The sequence below is a fragment of the Mytilus edulis genome, chromosome 7, assembly GCF_963676685.1.
Source record: "Mytilus edulis chromosome 7, xbMytEdul2.2, whole genome shotgun sequence".
In the NCBI taxonomy this organism is placed as follows: domain Eukaryota; kingdom Metazoa; phylum Mollusca; class Bivalvia; order Mytilida; family Mytilidae; genus Mytilus; species Mytilus edulis.
In genome coordinates this window covers 15,763,198-15,786,217 of record NC_092350.1, presented here as the reverse complement: position 1 = coordinate 15,786,217, position 23,020 = coordinate 15,763,198, and the positions used below count along the sequence as shown (strand labels likewise).

Genomic DNA, 23,020 nt, shown 5'->3' with positions numbered 1-23,020 from the left:
TTAACATTGATATCAATAAAATTATCATTTATGACACTTTAACTGCTAGTTACAACATTAGGTTATATCAAATATTATTTTTTTCCTCCATTAAAAAATGCTTGTATCATATCACGTATAATTCTCATCCGTTTGATGTGTATAAGTTTGTGATTCTGCCGTTTGAAAACATACTTGCATTTATTCATGGTCCTATTGATTTATATCTATGTAAAAGTTTTTTCAATTTGAAGCAGGCACAGTTTTTTTTATGTTAACAACATTACAATCCTTGCATGTCATAGCAACATTTTATTGTATCTTGTTCTGACAAATTCAACACTACTTTGATTGCACACAAGAAAGGAATGTTTCCCGGAATTTTGGTTATACCAAACCAGGTAATTCAAATCTATTTTAAGATTTGATGCAGGTTTTTTTTTAAATTGTTAATCATAAGTCAAAAATATTTAACATCTGTCATTAAGCCTACATTGGACACCAAACACTACCTCAATATTCTATATGTTTTGAAAGTTACACTTATGCGTATAATCATTGGGAAGGGAAACAGGAATGGTTAACTATTTTGCATAGTGTTACATGTGAACTACTTTCTCGTATGTGCTCTGTGACCAGGCCCGAATTAGCTATATCACATCTTTAACAGAACCAATCTTGCTATATTGACTTTCATCATTACTTTATTTAATTTCATTATCCATTTCGAGCAATAAAATAATAATTATTATTGCTCGAAATGGATAATGAAATTAAATAAATTATTTTACCAATTTAAAGCTAGTAGAAACATGGGTTATTCATAAAAAAAAATTGCAAATGATTATTTCCGATCGCGAATATTCCTTTTTTTATTTTCAGTTCCATTGGTCCAAAAATTATGTTATATTTGGAAAGTAATTTGCTGACCAATAGTAATGTTTCGACGAGAGACTGTTCATTTAATAAAAAAAACGTGTTAGTCTAAACTTGAGCTATACTTGCGAAAACCTCCACCCTTTTCTGTTGTAAACCATACTTCAGTGGTACAGCATATATTATTGAAAGCAATTTATATATCTTAAAGGTGGGTAACTTGCTTAACTGGCTCAAAATTGCATGTATACGTAAGAGTGAAATTTTGAAATTCTTATATGAGTATATACCGATTGCCTAGACTGTAAAAGGTTTCCACGAAAAACCAATAACACCTGAAAAATCAAATCATTATTTGACTAAGAGCTAATTGTACCCTTTTTTTAAATTTGATGCAATTTTTTTTAATATTCAAAATCAAAATCGAAAATGTTCTACAATAATAGCCAGTAAGTCAGTTTACCAATTACTCTCATACGTAGGAACTATTTTGTGTTAGATGTGGTATCATGTGTACTAATCTCTAGGATATGTTTTCTTGCCAGGCCCGAATTATACGCCTTTATTAATTGTGTCATTTGTGTTTAAGGAAATTGTTTTCGTCGAGAATAGCTTTTCTGTATTCTCTAGGATTATTGGTAAAACTTACAATAAATTTCAAGCATTCGAGATTGACTGATTCCCTTTGTATCTGCTAAATTAAAACTTCGACATGACAGTTCCTTTCTATTTTGCAACCTATTGAATTCAAAGCTTAATATAGAGGTAATTATGTATGTCTCCGTCGGTTTAATAATTTCACTTTGATCTTCTGAACTATTAGATATTACATCTCCATCTATTGACCATTCAGATGATGCTTGCGGTCTGCTGCCTAGAGATATGCACGAAATATTCACAGGTTTCGCTTCAAACAAAGTTGGCAACTCCATCATTGTAAGTTGAGTTGGTGGAACTAAAAATAACGAAAATATATTAGTTGATATGCAAAACATCACCAATTCATTCATTTATTTCTTTTTATTATGAGGCGTTTGAGATTTCTTTTTATTTTCAAGCGTTTGAAATCATAAATCATACAATTATATTAGAAATATACATTCAATTGATAATTATTCTAAATCAAAGTTATTCGAAAATTTCCCACAGATTTACAATATATAACTCCATCATTGTAAGTTGAGTTGGTGGAACTAAAAATAACGAAAATATATTAGTTGATATGCAAAACATCACCAAATCATTCATTTATTTCTTTTTATTTTGAGGCGTTTGAGATTTCTTTTTATTTTCAAGCGTTTGAAATCATAAATCATACAATTATATTAGAAATATACATTCAATTGATAATTATTCTAAATCAAAGTTATTCGAAAATTTCCCACAGATTTACAATATATAACTGATTTTATAAGCACTTATATTACATGTTATATCAACAGGAAATAATTAAAGAATGGAGCTGAGGTTTTTTTTCGCTCTTTTTTGTTTATATTATCTATTCTTTCATTTATCTTACTTATATATAATCGCTTATTCATTTTATCTTATTCTATCTTCTGTTGATAAACGTACGACAGAAAAAGGTAACCAGTGGGAAGGATAATTGGTAAATATTCTTTACTTACGATTAAGATAGAACATGGCCTGAATCTCTAACGGATGATTTAATTCTGAATGGTTAGCAGTGCAGGTCACATTTGTGAAGTCATCTGTTCTTGTTAGGTTTATATCGTATGCAAGCGTTCTTGTTTTTGAGTTTGATAACAAAGTTTCATTCAACATTAGCGATAGTTCTGGAGGAGGAAATCCACCATCCGCTTTGCATGTGACATTGAACATTTTGTTTGAGTCAGCTTTAATTACATTTTCATCGGATGAGCTTGGAAATGAAATACTGGATGGCGCAACTGTATTAAAAAAAAAGATTTTTTATGATTAATATTAATATTCAAATACTATTTCTACAGTATGTTATTGTTGAATGAAGATTCAAAATGTAACAAAAAATAAATCTAATCGCGCAATTATAACGCTATTATCTGCCTTTATTTTCAACACTTTCCTTCAAAATAAACACTAAAGGTCTTCCTAAACAGATTACTATTTGCTGTTTGATATTGCATAGCATATAGTTTTTGCAGATAAATATCGAAGGAAATCGAAGAAAATTTGTTTAGGGTCTTTTAATTTATTCTAATGACAAAAAAAGTGTAGTATAATTTTGGTTTGTTTCAGTTCAACAAGCATTCTTCCAATCTCAACTTTTGTTCAAGGATATGTGCATTTTTTCTGCAATACATTATAGCTTTTACAATTTAGTAACATTAACTGTATGTTTCATTATTTACATCTGTTTTTTTAAGATAAAATATGTTCAGTGAATAATTCAAACAGTGAGAACCATAGCGTTTTAAAGCAAACATTTGCATTAGTTCATTTTTTTTGCGTTGTACAAAGGAAAAGTTTGCACTATGTCGCAAAGGTTTCGGTTATTTAGCAAATGTTCATTATAAGGGAAATGTTTTGCAATTTTTGTGCCTTTCAACGGAAATATTGGAAGAGATACTGAAAAACACATTATATGGCATTAATATGCGTCCGTAATATCCTCATCTTGTTTGTGATGTTTTATTTGCTGATAAGGTACCAGCTGTAACAGTTATTCCACTTGAAATGTAAATGTACATGATTATGTTAATGTCACAAAATATGTGTATTTCAGTTTGTTATAACTACATTAGATGTATGTTTCATTATAATACTTTATCATGATTGGCTTACTTCACATCACGTGATATTCCCTACGCAATTGCATCACTCCGGCATAATTCGACATGCCACAAATCTAGACCATGTATCTTGGTGTTTATACAGATGTGCGGAAAAAATTGTTTTATGAACTACGTCAATCTTTCTACCTACATGTAGCATGTGGCACCCTTTTGTTTTTCATCAACACATTTCTGAATTAACCATAATATTTCTGTTTCTTTTCTATCTTTTTTCTTATCTAACTAAGTATTTGGAAATAATTGAGGATTGAATAAACAATTGTTGCTCTTTATGTGTCCTGTTAGTATAAATCATTTGGTGTATAAACACTATAGATAGGAAATAAGTAAACTGTATCATACTCACCTATAAGATATAGATTATAATTGATAGTCCCATTATCACTAATGCACTTGTAGTTTCCCTCATCATCTTTATGTATGTCACGTATACCTAAATTGAATCCATTATCGTTTATAATTCGCAGCCTCTGTCTCAGGGAGATAGGCAGACCTTGAAGAATACTTGTTCCAGTACTGTACTGATGGTCACCAATTCCATACCACCTTACAGAACTATCAGCCCATTCACACGGGAGGACTGCTTCAGATCTAATTTTAGCGTAGACATTTATTGCAGCAGCAAGCTCTTCAACAAGTCCTATCAACATATTAAAATTGACTTTAAAGACACAGCGACATTGATAAATTTTGAATAGTGTTTAAAAACGCAAGCATAACGTATTAACTGAGTAATGTTAACACAACTGATACTGTCGAGTCCATCACTAAAGTAGTACTAGAAGCTCTCAAGAGCCTGTGTCGCTCACCTGTATTTACTGATTCTTTGGAAATCATTTAAAACAAGGTTAAAATCAAAATTAATAGTATTATATTTTAGATATTATAATGAAATCTAAGGCAAAAACAATAAACTGTAAAATAACTTATTCAGGTGCAGCAACCTAATTTTAGTGCATATAAATTCATTGCTGACGAACAATTGTGCCACCTGTCCGATTTGCTTTAAATGCTTTAGTTTCAGAGATATAAGTCAAAAATAGAATTTTACCCCTATGTTCTATTTTTAACCATGTTGGCCATGAAGGTTGAAATGCGGGATCATCGCACACATTTTATAAACAAAATACTCTAAAAGGATTATGGCCAAGTATGATTAAATATACCATAGAAGTTTCAGAGAAGGTTTTTGTAAAAGATAACAAAAATTTAGGAAAAGTTGTTGAAAATGAATGTATAGGGCATTAAGTCCTAAAGGGGTCGACTGACAATTTCGGTCGTGCGGAATTATTTATGACCTTACTTTGGTGAATATTACTGCTGTTTCTCTCTCTATCTATAATTATATTAAACGATAACCAACAAAACTTGGGAAAAAATATAATTGCTCAAGGACAGCAACCAAACAACGGGTTGTCGGATTATTCAGAAAATTTAAGGGCGGATTGATCTTAATCTGAGGAACATTTTACCACGTCAAATTTGCTCTAAAAGCTTAAGTTTCCGAGACATAAGCTAACAACTGCATTTTACCTATATGCTCTATTTTTAGCCATGTCAGCCATGCTGGTTGGCAGGCAGGGTCACTGAATACAATTTTTCAAATTAGACACCATAGTGATGATTATTTCCAAGTTTTGTTGAATTTGGGCAATAAGAAGGAGAAGATAACGCGACTGCGACGGACGACAGATGACAAGTGATGGCATCTTATTTCCACGAGTTACCACAATTGCTGTAGTCTGGAAAAAACGGCCATATTAAAATGTAAAATCACAAAAATACTGAACTTCGAGGAAATTTAAAACAGAAATTCCCGACTCAAATGGCAAAAGTAATCATAAAACACATCAAACGAATGGACAACAACTGTGATATACCTTACTTGGTACAGGCATTTTCAAGTATAGACTCGCGTCAAATGGATATCACAGAAAATAAACCAAAAAGAAAAGTAAAATGAACAAATGAATGCCAAAAAATAGAACTAGAGGCTCTCAAGATCCGGTATCGCTCACCTGATTCTACTTGGGTTTTTGAAATCATATAAAAAAATATAAAATTTGACTAAAAGTGATAACACAACCTCATAAGGAAAGGAACATTCAGGCTATGTTTAATTTCATTCAAAAGCCCCCCACTGGCCTAATCAGTCAGTACCTCATTCAGTGGTTTTCTAAAAGAAGTCATTTGTATGCATTTCCCATAGGGTCCTATGTTAAATTAAGTCCCCTGCTGGCGGCCATCTTGGATGATGGATCGGCTACAAAGTACCAACACTGGGTCAGCAACTCATAAGGAACATTCGTGCCATTTTTGGTTTCATTCCATTCAATGGTTCTCTAACAGAAGTCATTTGTATGCATTTCCCACAGGGTCCTATGTTAAACTAAGTCCCCCGCTGGCGGCCATCTTGGACAATGGATCAGCTACAAAGTGACAACACTTGGTCAGCACCTCATAAGAAACATTCATGCCATGTTTAGTTTCATTCCATTCAGTGGTTCTCTAAAAGAAGTCATTTGTTTGCATTTCCTATAGGGTCCTATGTTAAACTAAGTCTCCTGCTGGCGGCCATCTTGGATGATGGATCGGCTACAAAGTAACAACACTTGGTCAACACCTCATAAGGAACATTCATGCCATGTTTGGTTTCCTTCCATTCAGTGGTTCTCTAAAAGAAGTCATTTGTATGTAATTCCCGTAGGGTCCTATGTTAAACTAAGTCCCCTGCTGGCGGCCATCTCGGGTAATGGATCGGCTACAAAGTTACAACACTTGGTCAGCACTACATTAGCAACATTCATACCATTTTCGATTTCATTCCATTCAGTGGTTCTCTAAAAGAAGTCATTTGTATGCATTTCCCATAGGGTCCTATGTTAAACTAAGTCCCCCGCTGGCAGCCATCTTGGATGATGGATCGGCTTCAAAGTAACAACACTTGGTCAGCATCTCATAAGGAACATTCAAGCCATGTTTGGTTTCATTTCAATCAGTGGTTCTCTAAAAGAAGTCATTTGTATGCATTTCCCATAGGGTCCTATGTTAAACTAAGTCCCCGCTGGCGGCCATCTTGGATAATGGATCGGCTACAGATTAACAACACTTGGTCAGCACCACATTTGGAACCTGCATGCCATGTTTTATTTTATTCCATTCAGTGGTTCTCTAACAGAAGTCATTTGTATGCATTTCCCATAGGGTCCTATGTTAAACTAAGTCCCCCGCTGGCGGCCATCTTGGATAATGGATCGGCTACAAAGTAACAACACTTGGTCAGCACCACATTAGGAACATTCATGCCATGTTTGATTTCATTTCATTCAGTGGTTCTCTAAAAGAAGTCATTTGTATGCATTTCCCATATGGTCCTATGTTAAACTAAGTCCCCCGCTGGCGGCCATCTTGGATGATGGATCGGCTACAAAGTAATAACACTTGGTCAACACCTCATAAGGAACATTCATGCCATGTTTGGTTTCATTCCATTCAGTGGTTCTCTAGAAGAAGTTCAAAATGTAAAAAGTTAACGACGACGACGACGGACGACGACGGACGACGGACGCCAAGTGGTGAGAAAAGCTCACTTGGCCCTTCAGGCCAGGTGAGCTAAAAAGGAAATGACAAAGAGTGACATACTGATACATTCACGGAAATTGATAGGTCATTAATCAAACCTCTGTGGGTTTATTTGTTGGGACATTACCATTGTCATACTCAAGTTGTTTTTGATAATTTATGCAACATTTATTATATTGATCCAGCGTTTAATGATATAAATATGATACAAAACAGTTTCGAATGATTAGTTAAGTAGTCATGTCTGTGGAATGTCGAGCTTGACTTTTCAGAGTAATGGTTAAATTGGCGGATAAAATATATAATTATATATAAATTATATATCAATATACTAAATAAATAAATGATTGGGAATATGTTAAAGTAATAAAAAGTCAAGAGAATTTCAGAACGCAATTTGGTTCCGAACAATATCTATCACGCTTTGTGCATGCAGACTCCACGCGGCCTTCACGTGATTTTACTATTTTTAGAATAATTGCATAGTAACCAAATGCACTTGATTCAACCTTTACTAATTATGCAACATTTTTGACCTGGTCGTGATTAATGTCCTATAATAAGAACCCATGCAGCTTTCACCTGATTCTCTATTTATAGAAAAATGTCCGAGTAACCTGTCCATATGAACTTGATTGATTCTTATCATGTTATTTATATGGAGCGCCTAAATAAATATCTTATTAACAGAATTTATAGTGTCAGAAATTATATTAATTTATTTATGGCATCTTAAACTGTAACTGCATACTATACGCTTTTATACCCCAATATAAAAAATAAAGGCTAATAGGGTGGTAAAGTATAAAGAAATTTTAACAAAACAATTAAACAAAAATAAAGAATATAGACCAATGACATCATAATGGGAAGAATACAGAAATTCGCGACTTCCATTGAAACACTCTTTAGGCAACAGTTGCTATTAGCTCATTGGTGAAGGTCGAAAATGCTTCATTTTACATATTTTTTAAAGCAACTTCTAAATATAATGCATTTGGTTTCGCTCATTGTTGAAGCCCGTAAATGCTTCACTTTTCATATTTTTTCAACAAATTCTAACTAAATATAATGCATTTGATTTTCTCATTGTTGAAGGCCGTAAATGGTTCACTTTTCAAATTTTGCTGTGTCCATATCAACGGCAGCCATTTTGACCTTTTTCAAAAGAGATGTCAAAAACATTTCACTTAAGTCTAATATTCTGTCAGAACATGCTACTTTTACGTTGTTCCCCCAAAGGTTTCACTTTTTTTGCTGCATGCAAACTCCAAGCAGCCTTCACTTGATTTTCAGAATTTAGAGATTGAAAAATCCCGATGTATCCGAGTATTTAAGAACAATCCCGAAACAACAGAATGAACTTTCGTCAGGCTTTATTATATAACAATATACTAAATAAATAAATGATTGGGAATATGTTAAAGTAATAAAAAGTCAAGAGAATTTCAGAACGCAATTTGGTTCCGAACAATATCTATCACGCTTTGTGCATGCAGACTCCACGCGGCCTTCACGTGATTTTACTATTTTTAGAATAATTGCATAGTAACCAAATGCACTTGATTCAACCTTTACTAATTATGCAACATTTTTGACCTGGTCGTGATTAATGTCCTATAATAAGAACCCATGCAGCTTTCACCTGATTCTCTATTTATAGAAAAATGTCCGAGTAACCTGTCCATATGAACTTGATTGATTCTTATCATGTTATTTATATGGAGCGCCTAAATAAATATCTTATTAACAGAATTTATAGTGTCAGAAATTATATTAATTTATTTATGGCATCTTAAACTGTAACTGCATACTATACGCTTTTATACCCCAATATAAAAAATAAAGGCTAATAGGGTGGTAAAGTATAAAGAAATTTTAACAAAACAATTAAACAAAAATAAAGAATATAGACCAATGACATCATAATGGGAAGAATACAGAAATTCGCGACTTCCATTGAAACACTCTTTAGGCAACAGTTGCTATTAGCTCATTGGTGAAGGTCGAAAATGCTTCATTTTACATATTTTTTAAAGCAACTTCTAAATATAATGCATTTGGTTTCGCTCATTGTTGAAGCCCGTAAATGCTTCACTTTTCATATTTTTTCAACAAATTCTAACTAAATATAATGCATTTGATTTTCTCATTGTTGAAGGCCGTAAATGGTTCACTTTTCAAATTTTGCTGTGTCCATATCAACGGCAGCCATTTTGACCTTTTTCAAAAGAGATGTCAAAAACATTTCACTTAAGTCTAATATTCTGTCAGAACATGCTACTTTTACGTTGTTCCCCCAAAGGTTTCACTTTTTTTGCTGCATGCAAACTCCAAGCAGCCTTCACTTGATTTTCAGAATTTAGAGATTGAAAAATCCCGATGTATCCGAGTATTTAAGAACAATCCCGAAACAACAGAATGAACTTTCGTCAGGCTTTATTATATAACAATATACTAAATAAATAAATGATTGGGAATATGTTAAAGTAATAAAAAGTCAAGAGAATTTCAGAACGCAATTTGGTTCCGAACAATATCTATCACGCTTTGTGCATGCAGACTCCACGCGGCCTTCACGTGATTTTACTATTTTTAGAATAATTGCATAGTAACCAAATGCACTTGATTCAACCTTTACTAATTATGCAACATTTTTGACCTGGTCGTGATTAATGTCCTATAATAAGAACCCATGCAGCTTTCACCTGATTCTCTATTTATAGAAAAATGTCCGAGTAACCTGTCCATATGAACTTGATTGATTCTTATCATGTTATTTATATGGAGCGCCTAAATAAATATCTTATTAACAGAATTTATAGTGTCAGAAATTATATTAATTTATTTATGGCATCTTAAACTGTAACTGCATACTATACGCTTTTATACCCCAATATAAAAAATAAAGGCTAATAGGGTGGTAAAGTATAAAGAAATTTTAACAAAACAATTAAACAAAAATAAAGAATATAGACCAATGACATCATAATGGGAAGAATACAGAAATTCGCGACTTCCATTGAAACACTCTTTAGGCAACAGTTGCTATTAGCTCATTGGTGAAGGTCGAAAATGCTTCATTTTACATATTTTTTAAAGCAACTTCTAAATATAATGCATTTGGTTTCGCTCATTGTTGAAGCCCGTAAATGCTTCACTTTTCATATTTTTTCAACAAATTCTAACTAAATATAATGCATTTGATTTTCTCATTGTTGAAGGCCGTAAATGGTTCACTTTTCAAATTTTGCTGTGTCCATATCAACGGCAGCCATTTTGACCTTTTTCAAAAGAGATGTCAAAAACATTTCACTTAAGTCTAATATTCTGTCAGAACATGCTACTTTTACGTTGTTCCCCCAAAGGTTTCACTTTTTTTGCTGCATGCAAACTCCAAGCAGCCTTCACTTGATTTTCAGAATTTAGAGATTGAAAAATCCCGATGTATCCGAGTATTTAAGAACAATCCCGAAACAACAGAATGAACTTTCGTCAGGCTTTATTATATAACAATATACTAAATAAATAAATGATTGGGAATATGTTAAAGTAATAAAAAGTCAAGAGAATTTCAGAACGCAATTTGGTTCCGAACAATATCTATCACGCTTTGTGCATGCAGACTCCACGCGGCCTTCACGTGATTTTACTATTTTTAGAATAATTGCATAGTAACCAAATGCACTTGATTCAACCTTTACTAATTATGCAACATTTTTGACCTGGTCGTGATTAATGTCCTATAATAAGAACCCATGCAGCTTTCACCTGATTCTCTATTTATAGAAAAATGTCCGAGTAACCTGTCCATATGAACTTGATTGATTCTTATCATGTTATTTATATGGAGCGCCTAAATAAATATCTTATTAACAGAATTTATAGTGTCAGAAATTATATTAATTTATTTATGGCATCTTAAACTGTAACTGCATACTATACGCTTTTATACCCCAATATAAAAAATAAAGGCTAATAGGGTGGTAAAGTATAAAGAAATTTTAACAAAACAATTAAACAAAAATAAAGAATATAGACCAATGACATCATAATGGGAAGAATACAGAAATTCGCGACTTCCATTGAAACACTCTTTAGGCAACAGTTGCTATTAGCTCATTGGTGAAGGTCGAAAATGCTTCATTTTACATATTTTTTAAAGCAACTTCTAAATATAATGCATTTGGTTTCGCTCATTGTTGAAGCCCGTAAATGCTTCACTTTTCATATTTTTTCAACAAATTCTAACTAAATATAATGCATTTGATTTTCTCATTGTTGAAGGCCGTAAATGGTTCACTTTTCAAATTTTGCTGTGTCCATATCAACGGCAGCCATTTTGACCTTTTTCAAAAGAGATGTCAAAAACATTTCACTTAAGTCTAATATTCTGTCAGAACATGCTACTTTTACGTTGTTCCCCCAAAGGTTTCACTTTTTTTGCTGCATGCAAACTCCAAGCAGCCTTCACTTGATTTTCAGAATTTAGAGATTGAAAAATCCCGATGTATCCGAGTATTTAAGAACAATCCCGAAACAACAGAATGAACTTTCGTCAGGCTTTATTATATAACAATATACTAAATAAATAAATGATTGGGAATATGTTAAAGTAATAAAAAGTCAAGAGAATTTCAGAACGCAATTTGGTTCCGAACAATATCTATCACGCTTTGTGCATGCAGACTCCACGCGGCCTTCACGTGATTTTACTATTTTTAGAATAATTGCATAGTAACCAAATGCACTTGATTCAACCTTTACTAATTATGCAACATTTTTGACCTGGTCGTGATTAATGTCCTATAATAAGAACCCATGCAGCTTTCACCTGATTCTCTATTTATAGAAAAATGTCCGAGTAACCTGTCCATATGAACTTGATTGATTCTTATCATGTTATTTATATGGAGCGCCTAAATAAATATCTTATTAACAGAATTTATAGTGTCAGAAATTATATTAATTTATTTATGGCATCTTAAACTGTAACTGCATACTATACGCTTTTATACCCCAATATAAAAAATAAAGGCTAATAGGGTGGTAAAGTATAAAGAAATTTTAACAAAACAATTAAACAAAAATAAAGAATATAGACCAATGACATCATAATGGGAAGAATACAGAAATTCGCGACTTCCATTGAAACACTCTTTAGGCAACAGTTGCTATTAGCTCATTGGTGAAGGTCGAAAATGCTTCATTTTACATATTTTTTAAAGCAACTTCTAAATATAATGCATTTGGTTTCGCTCATTGTTGAAGCCCATAAATGCTTCACTTTTCATATTTTTTCAACAAATTCTAACTAAATATAATGCATTTGATTTTCTCATTGTTGAAGGCCGTAAATGGTTCACTTTTCAAATTTTGCTGTGTCCATATCAACGGCAGTCATTTTGACCTTTTTCAAAAGAGATGTCAAAAACATTTCACTTAAGTCTAATATTCTGTCAGAACATGCTACTTTTACGTTGTTCCCCCAAAGGTTTCACTTTTTTTGCTGCATGCAAACTCCAAGCAGCCTTCACTTGATTTTCAGAATTTAGAGATTGAAAAATCCCGATGTATCCGAGTATTTAAGAACAATCCCGAAACAACAGAATGAACTTTCGTCAGGCTTTATTATATAACAATATACTAAATAAATAAATGATTGGGAATATGTTAAAGTAATAAAAAGTCAAGAGAATTTCAGAACGCAATTTGGTTCCGAACAATATCTATCACGCTTTGTGCATGCAGACTCCACGCGGCCTTCACGTGATTTTACTATTTTTAGAATAATTGCATAGTAACCAAATGCACTTGATTCAACCTTTACTAATTATGCAACATTTTTGACCTGGTCGTGATTAATGTCCTATAATAAGAACCCATGCAGCTTTCACCTGATTCTCTATTTATAGAAAAATGTCCGAGTAACCTGTCCATATGAACTTGATTGATTCTTATCATGTTATTTATATGGAGCGCCTAAATAAATATCTTATTAACAGAATTTATAGTGTCAGAAATTATATTAATTTATTTATGGCATCTTAAACTGTAACTGCATACTATACGCTTTTATACCCCAATATAAAAAATAAAGGCTAATAGGGTGGTAAAGTATAAAGAAATTTTAACAAAACAATTAAACAAAAATAAAGAATATAGACCAATGACATCATAATGGGAAGAATACAGAAATTCGCGACTTCCATTGAAACACTCTTTAGGCAACAGTTGCTATTAGCTCATTGGTGAAGGTCGAAAATGCTTCATTTTACATATTTTTTAAAGCAACTTCTAAATATAATGCATTTGGTTTCGCTCATTGTTGAAGCCCGTAAATGCTTCACTTTTCATATTTTTTCAACAAATTCTAACTAAATATAATGCATTTGATTTTCTCATTGTTGAAGGCCGTAAATGGTTCACTTTTCAAATTTTGCTGTGTCCATATCAACGGCAGCCATTTTGACCTTTTTCAAAAGAGATGTCAAAAACATTTCACTTAAGTCTAATATTCTGTCAGAACATGCTACTTTTACGTTGTTCCCCCAAAGGTTTCACTTTTTTTGCTGCATGCAAACTCCAAGCAGCCTTCACTTGATTTTCAGAATTTAGAGATTGAAAAATCCCGATGTATCCGAGTATTTAAGAACAATCCCGAAACAACAGAATGAACTTTCGTCAGGCTTTATTATATAACAATATACTAAATAAATAAATGATTGGGAATATGTTAAAGTAATAAAAAGTCAAGAGAATTTCAGAACGCAATTTGGTTCCGAACAATATCTATCACGCTTTGTGCATGCAGACTCCACGCGGCCTTCACGTGATTTTACTATTTTTAGAATAATTGCATAGTAACCAAATGCACTTGATTCAACCTTTACTAATTATGCAACATTTTTGACCTGGTCGTGATTAATGTCCTATAATAAGAACCCATGCAGCTTTCACCTGATTCTCTATTTATAGAAAAATGTCCGAGTAACCTGTCCATATGAACTTGATTGATTCTTATCATGTTATTTATATTGAGCGCCTAAATAAATATCTTATTAACAGAATTTATAGTGTCAGAAATTATATTAATTTATTTATGGCATCTTAAACTGTAACTGCATACTATACGCTTTTATACCCCAATATAAAAAATAAAGGCTAATAGGGTGGTAAAGTATAAAGAAATTTTAACAAAACAATTAAACAAAAATAAAGAATATAGACCAATGACATCATAATGGGAAGAATACAGAAATTCGCGACTTCCATTGAAACACTCTTTAGGCAACAGTTGCTATTAGCTCATTGGTGAAGGTCGAAAATGCTTCATTTTACATATTTTTTAAAGCAACTTCTAAATATAATGCATTTGGTTTCGCTCATTGTTGAAGCCCGTAAATGCTTCACTTTTCATATTTTTTCAACAAATTCTAACTAAATATAATGCATTTGATTTTCTCATTGTTGAAGGCCGTAAATGGTTCACTTTTCAAATTTTGCTGTGTCCATATCAACGGCAGCCATTTTGACCTTTTTCAAAAGAGATGTCAAAAACATTTCACTTAAGTCTAATATTCTGTCAGAACATGCTACTTTTACGTTGTTCCCCCAAAGGTTTCACTTTTTTTGCTGCATGCAAACTCCAAGCAGCCTTCACTTGATTTTCAGAATTTAGAGATTGAAAAATCCCGATGTATCCGAGTATTTAAGAACAATCCCGAAACAACAGAATGAACTTTCGTCAGGCTTTATTATATAACAATATACTAAATAAATAAATGATTGGGAATATGTTAAAGTAATAAAAAGTCAAGAGAATTTCAGAACGCAATTTGGTTCCGAACAATATCTATCACGCTTTGTGCATGCAGACTCCACGCGGCCTTCACGTGATTTTACTATTTTTAGAATAATTGCATAGTAACCAAATGCACTTGATTCAACCTTTACTAATTATGCAACATTTTCGAATAATTCACTAGAAAATATTTCAATAGATTCTAAAATTTATATTGTAAATATACACACTGCAGTTATTAATAGATAAATAAAAAAATAACTTGTACCCTTTAATACATCCAATCACAGCGTTCTTAAGTTGACTTCCTTCGCCCTGTCTTGGGTACACAAAAGGCCAACCTAATGCTGGGAAAATGTAATACTTCCGTTTTCCCTATACATCAAGCATCATGAAATTGAATATTATGTCCAGAACTATACGAATGAAAATTATAATAGATCCAAATTTTATTCAGATTGTACTATAAAGAAACCGAAGTTTTTTTTTTCGATTTATTTACATAAACTTATTAAATCAGCTGCAGCATTACTATTATATGTAGACCTTCATTGCATAAAACAATGGAAATAACATTGTATATTGATATAAACGATCAAACTTGTATACTAAATAAATAAATGATTTGGAAAATACGTTGAAGGTATAAAAAGTCATGAGAATTCCGAATGCAATAAGGTTCTATCCGGGCACTCTGGTTCTAAACCTTGGTTCTATCTGGGTTGTTTGGTTCTGAACCTTGGTTCTTTGGTTCGAAACCATGGTAACTGGTTCAACATCCGGGTTGTTTGGTTATAGCAACCCGAATTCCTGGTTCCATCTGGGTTCTATTCTAGATTGTTCTAATGTTCCCGTTGAACTTGGAGAAGATGACCACAAGTATCCGAATAAAAAGGTAAAGTAGGCCAAAGACGCTAAATTGCTTTATAACATTAATCATTTCAGGATCGACGGTAAAAGAAGTTGTAAGGTATTTATTTTCTCATTCTAATAATTAGGAAACTAGATAAAAATCAAGCATCGTTTAGATATTAAAAATAAATCGGAATGGTACATTATATCGAACATTATTTTATTTAATTAAGTCGTTCTGTTTTTATTTATTTCCGTTTATATTTCTAGACGTTTTAAAACAACAAAATTTGGAGACCTGTCGTTCAATTGGCCAACGATATATGCATCTAGCCATTTGCATTGACCAGTAAACGACTTGCATATATATTTAAATGCACATTTAAAGTTCGAACGCATTTTATTTAATAGCTGCTTTGTAATAATGTCAGATTTGATAGAAAAACGTGTAAAGTATATATGTAACAAATCGTTTGTTCAAAACGGAATCTTAAAAGACATATAAAAAAGTGATGATCAATTTAAGTTTAATTGTAAAATAAGTTATAGAATATAACAAAAGTGTATATGTACAATAAATTTGTCAAATTTGATACTACTTGTGAGATTAGGGCATGCATATAATCATTATAGGCCAAAAAGAATCAAATCAAAATGAAGATTGAATATTTTTATAATAAAATTGTGTATGTGTGTGTGTGTGTGTTAATGACAGTGCTGGTGGAATGAGTAGCACCAGCACACTAGTCAAAACTTCTGTGTTGGTACCATAGAAAAGGAGGCATAAACTGCGGAGTAACTCTAGTCAGTTCGTCCCGAACGTAAAAAAAAAGGGGGGGGGGGGGGTGTCCGTTCTCTTAACTTTAGTTGCCTCAACCAAATACTACAAAACTTATACACAAAATAAAAAAGAAGATGTGTCATGAGTGCCAATAAGAACACTCCACAAAAGTCTAAATGGCACAGAAATTAACAGCTATAAGTCACCCTACGGCCTTTACTGAACAATGAGCAAAGTCCGTACCGCATAGTCAGCTATACAAATCACCGAAATGACAATGTAAACCAATTCAAACGAGAAAAGAAACGGACAAATTATGTACAAAAAATGAACAAAAACAAATATATAACACATAAATAAACGACAATTCATGAATTAGAGTCTCCTGACTTGGGACAGGTACATACAAACAGAATGCGGCGGATTAAACATGCTAGCAGAATCCCCACCTTTCACCTTATGTGGCATGAGCGCCAAAGAAGAGACCATGTTACACAGAAATTAACAACTATATGTCACCATACGGCCTTCAACAATGAGCAAATATGTATCGAAGATGTTGTATGAGTGCCAATAAGACAAATCTCTATCCAAATAACAATTTATAAAAGTAAACCATTATAGGTCAATGTACGGCCTTCAACACGCAGCCTAGACTCTTACCGATTACTAGTGTGAAACAATGCAATCGAGAAAACCAACGGTATAATCTAAATAAAAAACGAGAAACGAGAAAAAAGTATAAATTACACAAACAAACGATAACTTATGTACATCAGATTCCTGACTTAGGACAGGTGCAAACATTTACAGCCGGATGAAACAATATTATAACATCACAACATAGAAAAAACCACGATAAAACGAAATTCAAACGAGGAAAGAAATGGACAAATGTATATAAAAAAGAAGATGTGGTATGATTGACAATGAGACAGCTATCCACAAAAGACCACAATGACACAAACATTAACAATTATAGGTCACCGTACGGCCTTCAACAATGAGCAAAGCCCATACCGCATATAGTCAGCTATAAAAGGCCCCGATAAGACAACGTAAAACAATTCAAGCGAGAAAACTAACGGCCTAATTTATGTAAAAAAATGAACGAAAAACGGCCTAATTTATGTAAAAAAATGAACGAAAAACGGCCTAATTTATGTAAAAAAATGAACGAAAAACAAATATGTAACACATAAACAAACGACAACCACTGAATTGCAGGCTCCTGACTTGGGACAGGCACATATATAAATAATGTGGCGGGGTTAAACATGTTAGCCACTGACTTGCGACAGGCACATGCATACTGAATAAGGCGGTGAACATGTTAGCGGGGTCTCCACCATCTCCCCTAACCTGGGACAATGGTTATTTCCACATAAAAAATATTATTATGGTATACAAATGTCCGGTGTCCGTCCGTCCGTCCATCCATCCGTCCGTCCGTTCGTCCGTCTGTCTGTCTGTCCGTCCGTCTGTCCGTCCGCCTGTCTGTCCGTCCGCCTGTCTGTCCGTCCGTCTGTCTGTCCGTATGCCAGTCTGTCCGGCGTAAACATGTCGCACCGTTACTTGAGAACGACTTATCCAAATTTCATGAAACTTAAATCAGTTGTTTCTTATGATGGTTAAATCATCAGTATACTTTTTGGTGAAAATAAGATTAAAACTTTTTGAGTTACGGCACTTTGTTACTAAAACAGGGGGTGTTTTTTTCACATGTCGCACCGTATCTCAAAAACGATTCTTGATTATGGCTTAAAACTTTGAACACTTCTTAGTTATATTAATGTTAATATCTGTATTCTTTTTAGTGATGTTTCAAAATTTTATTTTTGAGTTATAGAGTATTTTGTAAAAAAGGGGGAGGGTTTTTTTTTACATGTCGCACCATATCTCAAAAACGATTTATTATTATTGCTTAAAACTGTACACGTGCCTTTGTTATATTAATCTAAAGACCTGTATACTTTTTGGTGATCATTCAAAATTTCATTTTTGAGTTATTGAGTATTTTGTAAAAAAGGGGGAGGTTTTTTTACATGTCGCGCAGTATCTCAAAAATAATTTATGATTATTGCTTAAAACTTTACACACTTCTTTGTTATATTAATCTAAAGATCTGTATACATTTTGGTTTTGATTCAAAATTTTATTTTAGTGATATTTAGTTTGTTGTAAAAAAGACAGGGTTGGGGGTTTCACATGTCCCGCCGTGTCTCAAAAACAATATATGGTTATTGCTTAAAACTTTCTCAGAAACTATTTATGATTATTGCATAAAACTCCAACACAAGACGTCGGGTGTATCATGCGCTCATGTCGCAGCTGTTTATTTTTTTTAGGATTGCGGTGCAGTTTGATAACAGACAGTGACCAGCATAAAAAAGTGTTTCACTAGATTGAGCTCTTTGTCTAAGTGTACTTTAAAGGTTCTTCGCACTGAGTTCAGTTTATTGATATGCGTATACCTTCATGTGATTTTTAAGATGCTTAAACAGACTATCCATATCAACATGTCCATGACATGAAATCCAAGGTAAAGTGATTGAACCATTTTGAATTATCTAGCTATCACAACTGGCAGCACATGTTGCTACTAGAGCAGTAAATATTCTTTCTAATTTTTCACGGCAATTAAAAGATTTAGTTTTCATTGATTCAAACATTCTTCATATCAAAAATTGAGAATGGAAATGTGATATGTGTTTAAGAGACAGTAAAATGACAAAAAATCAAAAAGCAGTCAAAGGTCACCAATGGGGTTTTAACAAAGTGAGAAAATCCCTCGCTCGATGGCGGACTTCAGATGGCACCTTAACACAATGTGTACTAGTTCAAACTCCAATACATAAAACCGATCTTACAATCAAAAACATACAAATATATCTATATATTTAATACAGATATGTGACCAGCCACGACATATCCAGGCTTATGGAGGTAAAACGTCATTGTGAGAAAATCGCCGTTAACTATATGTGACTAGCCATTTCCAGGCTTAGTTGGGTACATTGTCTAAAATTTGATTTTTGTATATTTATCTAAAATATTCCGAAACAAAACTCTCTGTCATGTTATTATGACATATTTGTTGTAATAGCAATGAAACGAGTCATTTCGAATACCGGTATGAAAATGAGACTGTTCTATGACGACTTTTATTTATTGAAGCCACTAATTCATAAAACACAAAATTATTGTATTTATCGGCTTTTAGTGATGTTGAATAGCGAATTTGAATGAAATTTCAAAGACTTAAATTTACTGCAATGCAAACAATTCTTAGCTCTATTTTAGAACATGTAATTTAAACTTGTTGAAATGAAGTTAGTTTGAAATTTGTCAAAGTAAGCTTTAAGAATTCCTTTTTTTAATTTAGATTTATTATGCATGTCTCTATACATAGTGAGCGACGCGTAACAGTTTATAAGTAGGTGTTCTCATATATTAATTTGATACGGTGCATTTATTATGGATATATTTCAGACTTCATTTATGAAAGAAACACTTTAGAGCAGAGCAGTATTTGTTTGTTTGTAGCTCTATTTTAGAACATTTAATTTAAACTTGTTGAAATGAAGTTAGTTTAAAATTTATCAAAGTAAGCTTTAAGAATTCCTTTTTTTAATTTAGATTTATTATGCATGTCTCTATACATAGTAAGCGACGCGTAACAGTTTATAAGTAGGTGTTCTCTTATATGCATTTGATACGGTGCATTTATTATGGATATATTTCAGACTTCATTTATGAAAGGAAATCTATAAAGCAGAAATTTGATTTTTTTTTGTATCAATTTATTATATGTAAAAATGTAGATTCAAATATTTTTCACTTCACACGAGAAAGTAAAACTTCTTCAAAACTTATATATGATGTAAAGTTCGGCGTCCGCAAAAAAGAAGCCAACGAAAGTGTTTATCTTTTCTTCACACATACGTATTTCATTGAATCTCGATATTTATCATGTTTATAATTTTTCTAACAATGACGTTCTACCTCCATAAGCCTGCAAATGTCATGGCGGGTCACATATAAGAAAATGGGATATGAGTGCAATCAGACGATTCTCCATATACTTCAAACAAAATATACAAGTTGTACAATGAGGGCAAATGTCAAGATCATATAAAGTTTCTCGTGCCACAAGACTCGCCATCTTATGACAATACATCTTCATGCTACATGTTCAGAAGCAAGGTCAATTTAGAATTATACTTCTAGGTCAGGGTAATATACAAAGGAACACACTGTATCATGATGACACACCCAAAGTGCATAGGTCAAGAGTCAAAAAGTCATAGTCTGGTCAGGAGTTCCATGCCCAAAAAAAACCCACAAAGCAGTCCTGCACGAAAGTTCATCACTGTACAAGTAACAATGTCTCATGGCATGATGCACTACACATCCCGAATGAGTCAGGGACAGAAACATAAGACATGTATCTAAACTCAATGGAAAAGTAGTTGTATTTCAGGTCACTATATACAAATGTCTTCAATATAGAACATAAACTCTCGCAACGATTCAAAGTTAAAACCGTCTTACCACTGTTAATTGAAAATCTGATCGTACAGTTATGTCAACAAATCAAAACGGTAAGATAAGACATTAAAACACTTAAAACTAGGGTTTACCATTGATTTCTAACCTTACCATGTGATAGAACTATGGTAAACTGATAGAAACACTTGGTGCAGTCATGCAATTAAATAGTTGCAATATTACGAAGAGAACAATACAAGACAGAGTAAGAAACAAATGAAAGTAATTATACATACGATTTTTTAATCACAATGCACAAATAAGGAACCGTAGTTTTCATTCTTTTTATTCATTTAAAACGTACGCTCGCGTTAAACTATGGGAATTAACGCTGTATATTTATATAAACGATCAATCTTGTAATATAATGAAATAAAATACACGTCAAGAAATACATTACTTTTCTTACGTCTTTTACGTTTCTAGGAATAAGATTGTTTGAAAGCGTTCGCGTGGTGAGCGTGTATATTTCATATTAGGTTAGTTGGGAGGCAGAGTTTTTTTCATACACGGTTAGTAGTGATATTACGTCCCTTTATAAAAACAAAAGGGTACTGAGAAAAACTCTTAACGGTTTCAACAGATGAAGAAATTGATGATTAAGATTGAAATGAATTCATAAAACGCATTTAAACCAAACAAGTTGTTATTGTTGGCAACTGCTTTTGTAGGATCACTGGAAGACGTTTCTTAATGCTAACAGCACTTAAAGGAATGCTCATTCTGATAGGTCACTGGTCTACATTTTACTAGTTAAGATAGTCATTAAGATAAATTTGTTACATAGTGTGCTAGTGATTCACTATTGTATATTAAGGTTAGTAAATTACATATGGGGTTTCGAGCTTTGCTCTCAGACCATATGTAATTTACGGCCCAATATAAACTATATTAGGTCACTAGCAAACTATGTAACTAATAAAATTAAAAGCCAAATTTCGAAAAAAATATTTTGTTTATCAAAGAAGACAGAATAAAAATCATTCGAAGTAAAACAAAATTATAGAGTAATGGGTAGTCGTTGGGGACATCCGAGGAAGACTATTCGTCAATTGTAAAGATGAGTGCTGCTTATTTAAGTAACACATTCTCAGATCTAAAGACAAGAATAAATAACCAATTAAAAGAACAAAAAAAAGAACAAATAAATACAAATATAATAGGAGTATAACACGTATCAAACCTTAAATTAATAGTGTTAGTACAAAATAGTATTACCAACGTCCACATTGTAAATATATAATCATGAATGACAAAAATATTATAAAGCATTTCAAAACATTATTTGCAAACAGACTAAGGTATTTGCTGATATAACACAATATCATGAATATATCAAACAGAAAACAAAATATATAAGAACAAACCTGATGATAAAGACAATATGAAAAGAGAACCAATAACAATTTTCATCGTCGATTAAAAGGTTGAGGATTTCTAATCGTCATTTTATCAAGGTGCTGTTTAGCGCTCTCCTCTTACTTATATACAGTTATTGGTGGAAAACCTGTTCTATATAAATAACTTCAATTTTAAACTTCCTTTCGGATGAATTGAAATGTTTTTTTTCAAATGATCAGTACTGTAAAGGTATTCCCCTTATTTTTACTTTTTGTATGATATTTCTTTTGCGTCGTAATTTTGTTCATCTTAACAAAGAACTATTTTAAGTTGAAAAGTATATCCAAAATATGATTTTTCATACCGATAATCTTTTTTTCCTATTATCGAGTATATATTTAAAAACAATAATTTGCATACCGATTAGGAATCAGATAATAATTCTAAAGTGATCGCAAA

The 23,020-nt window shown here is 32.5% G+C and overlaps 1 protein-coding gene across 1 annotated transcript in view; it reads right to left on the bottom strand.

Annotated features, from left to right (window-relative positions):
* The window catches only part of LOC139480840 (neural cell adhesion molecule 1-like), a 29,252-nt gene extending 6,514 nt beyond the window's left edge, over nt 1–22,738 (bottom strand). The window contains exons 1-4 of the mRNA XM_071263740.1: nt 22,588–22,738; nt 3,997–4,290; nt 2,484–2,765; nt 1,505–1,810 (exon numbers count right to left, since the gene is read on the bottom strand). Of these exons, the coding sequence (XP_071119841.1) occupies nt 1,505–1,810; nt 2,484–2,765; nt 3,997–4,290; nt 22,588–22,633 (928 nt within the window). The 5' untranslated portion in view covers nt 22,634–22,738. The remainder of the gene's footprint in view (nt 1–1,504; nt 1,811–2,483; nt 2,766–3,996; nt 4,291–22,587) is intronic.
* Between the last annotated feature and the right edge of the window lie 282 nt (nt 22,739–23,020).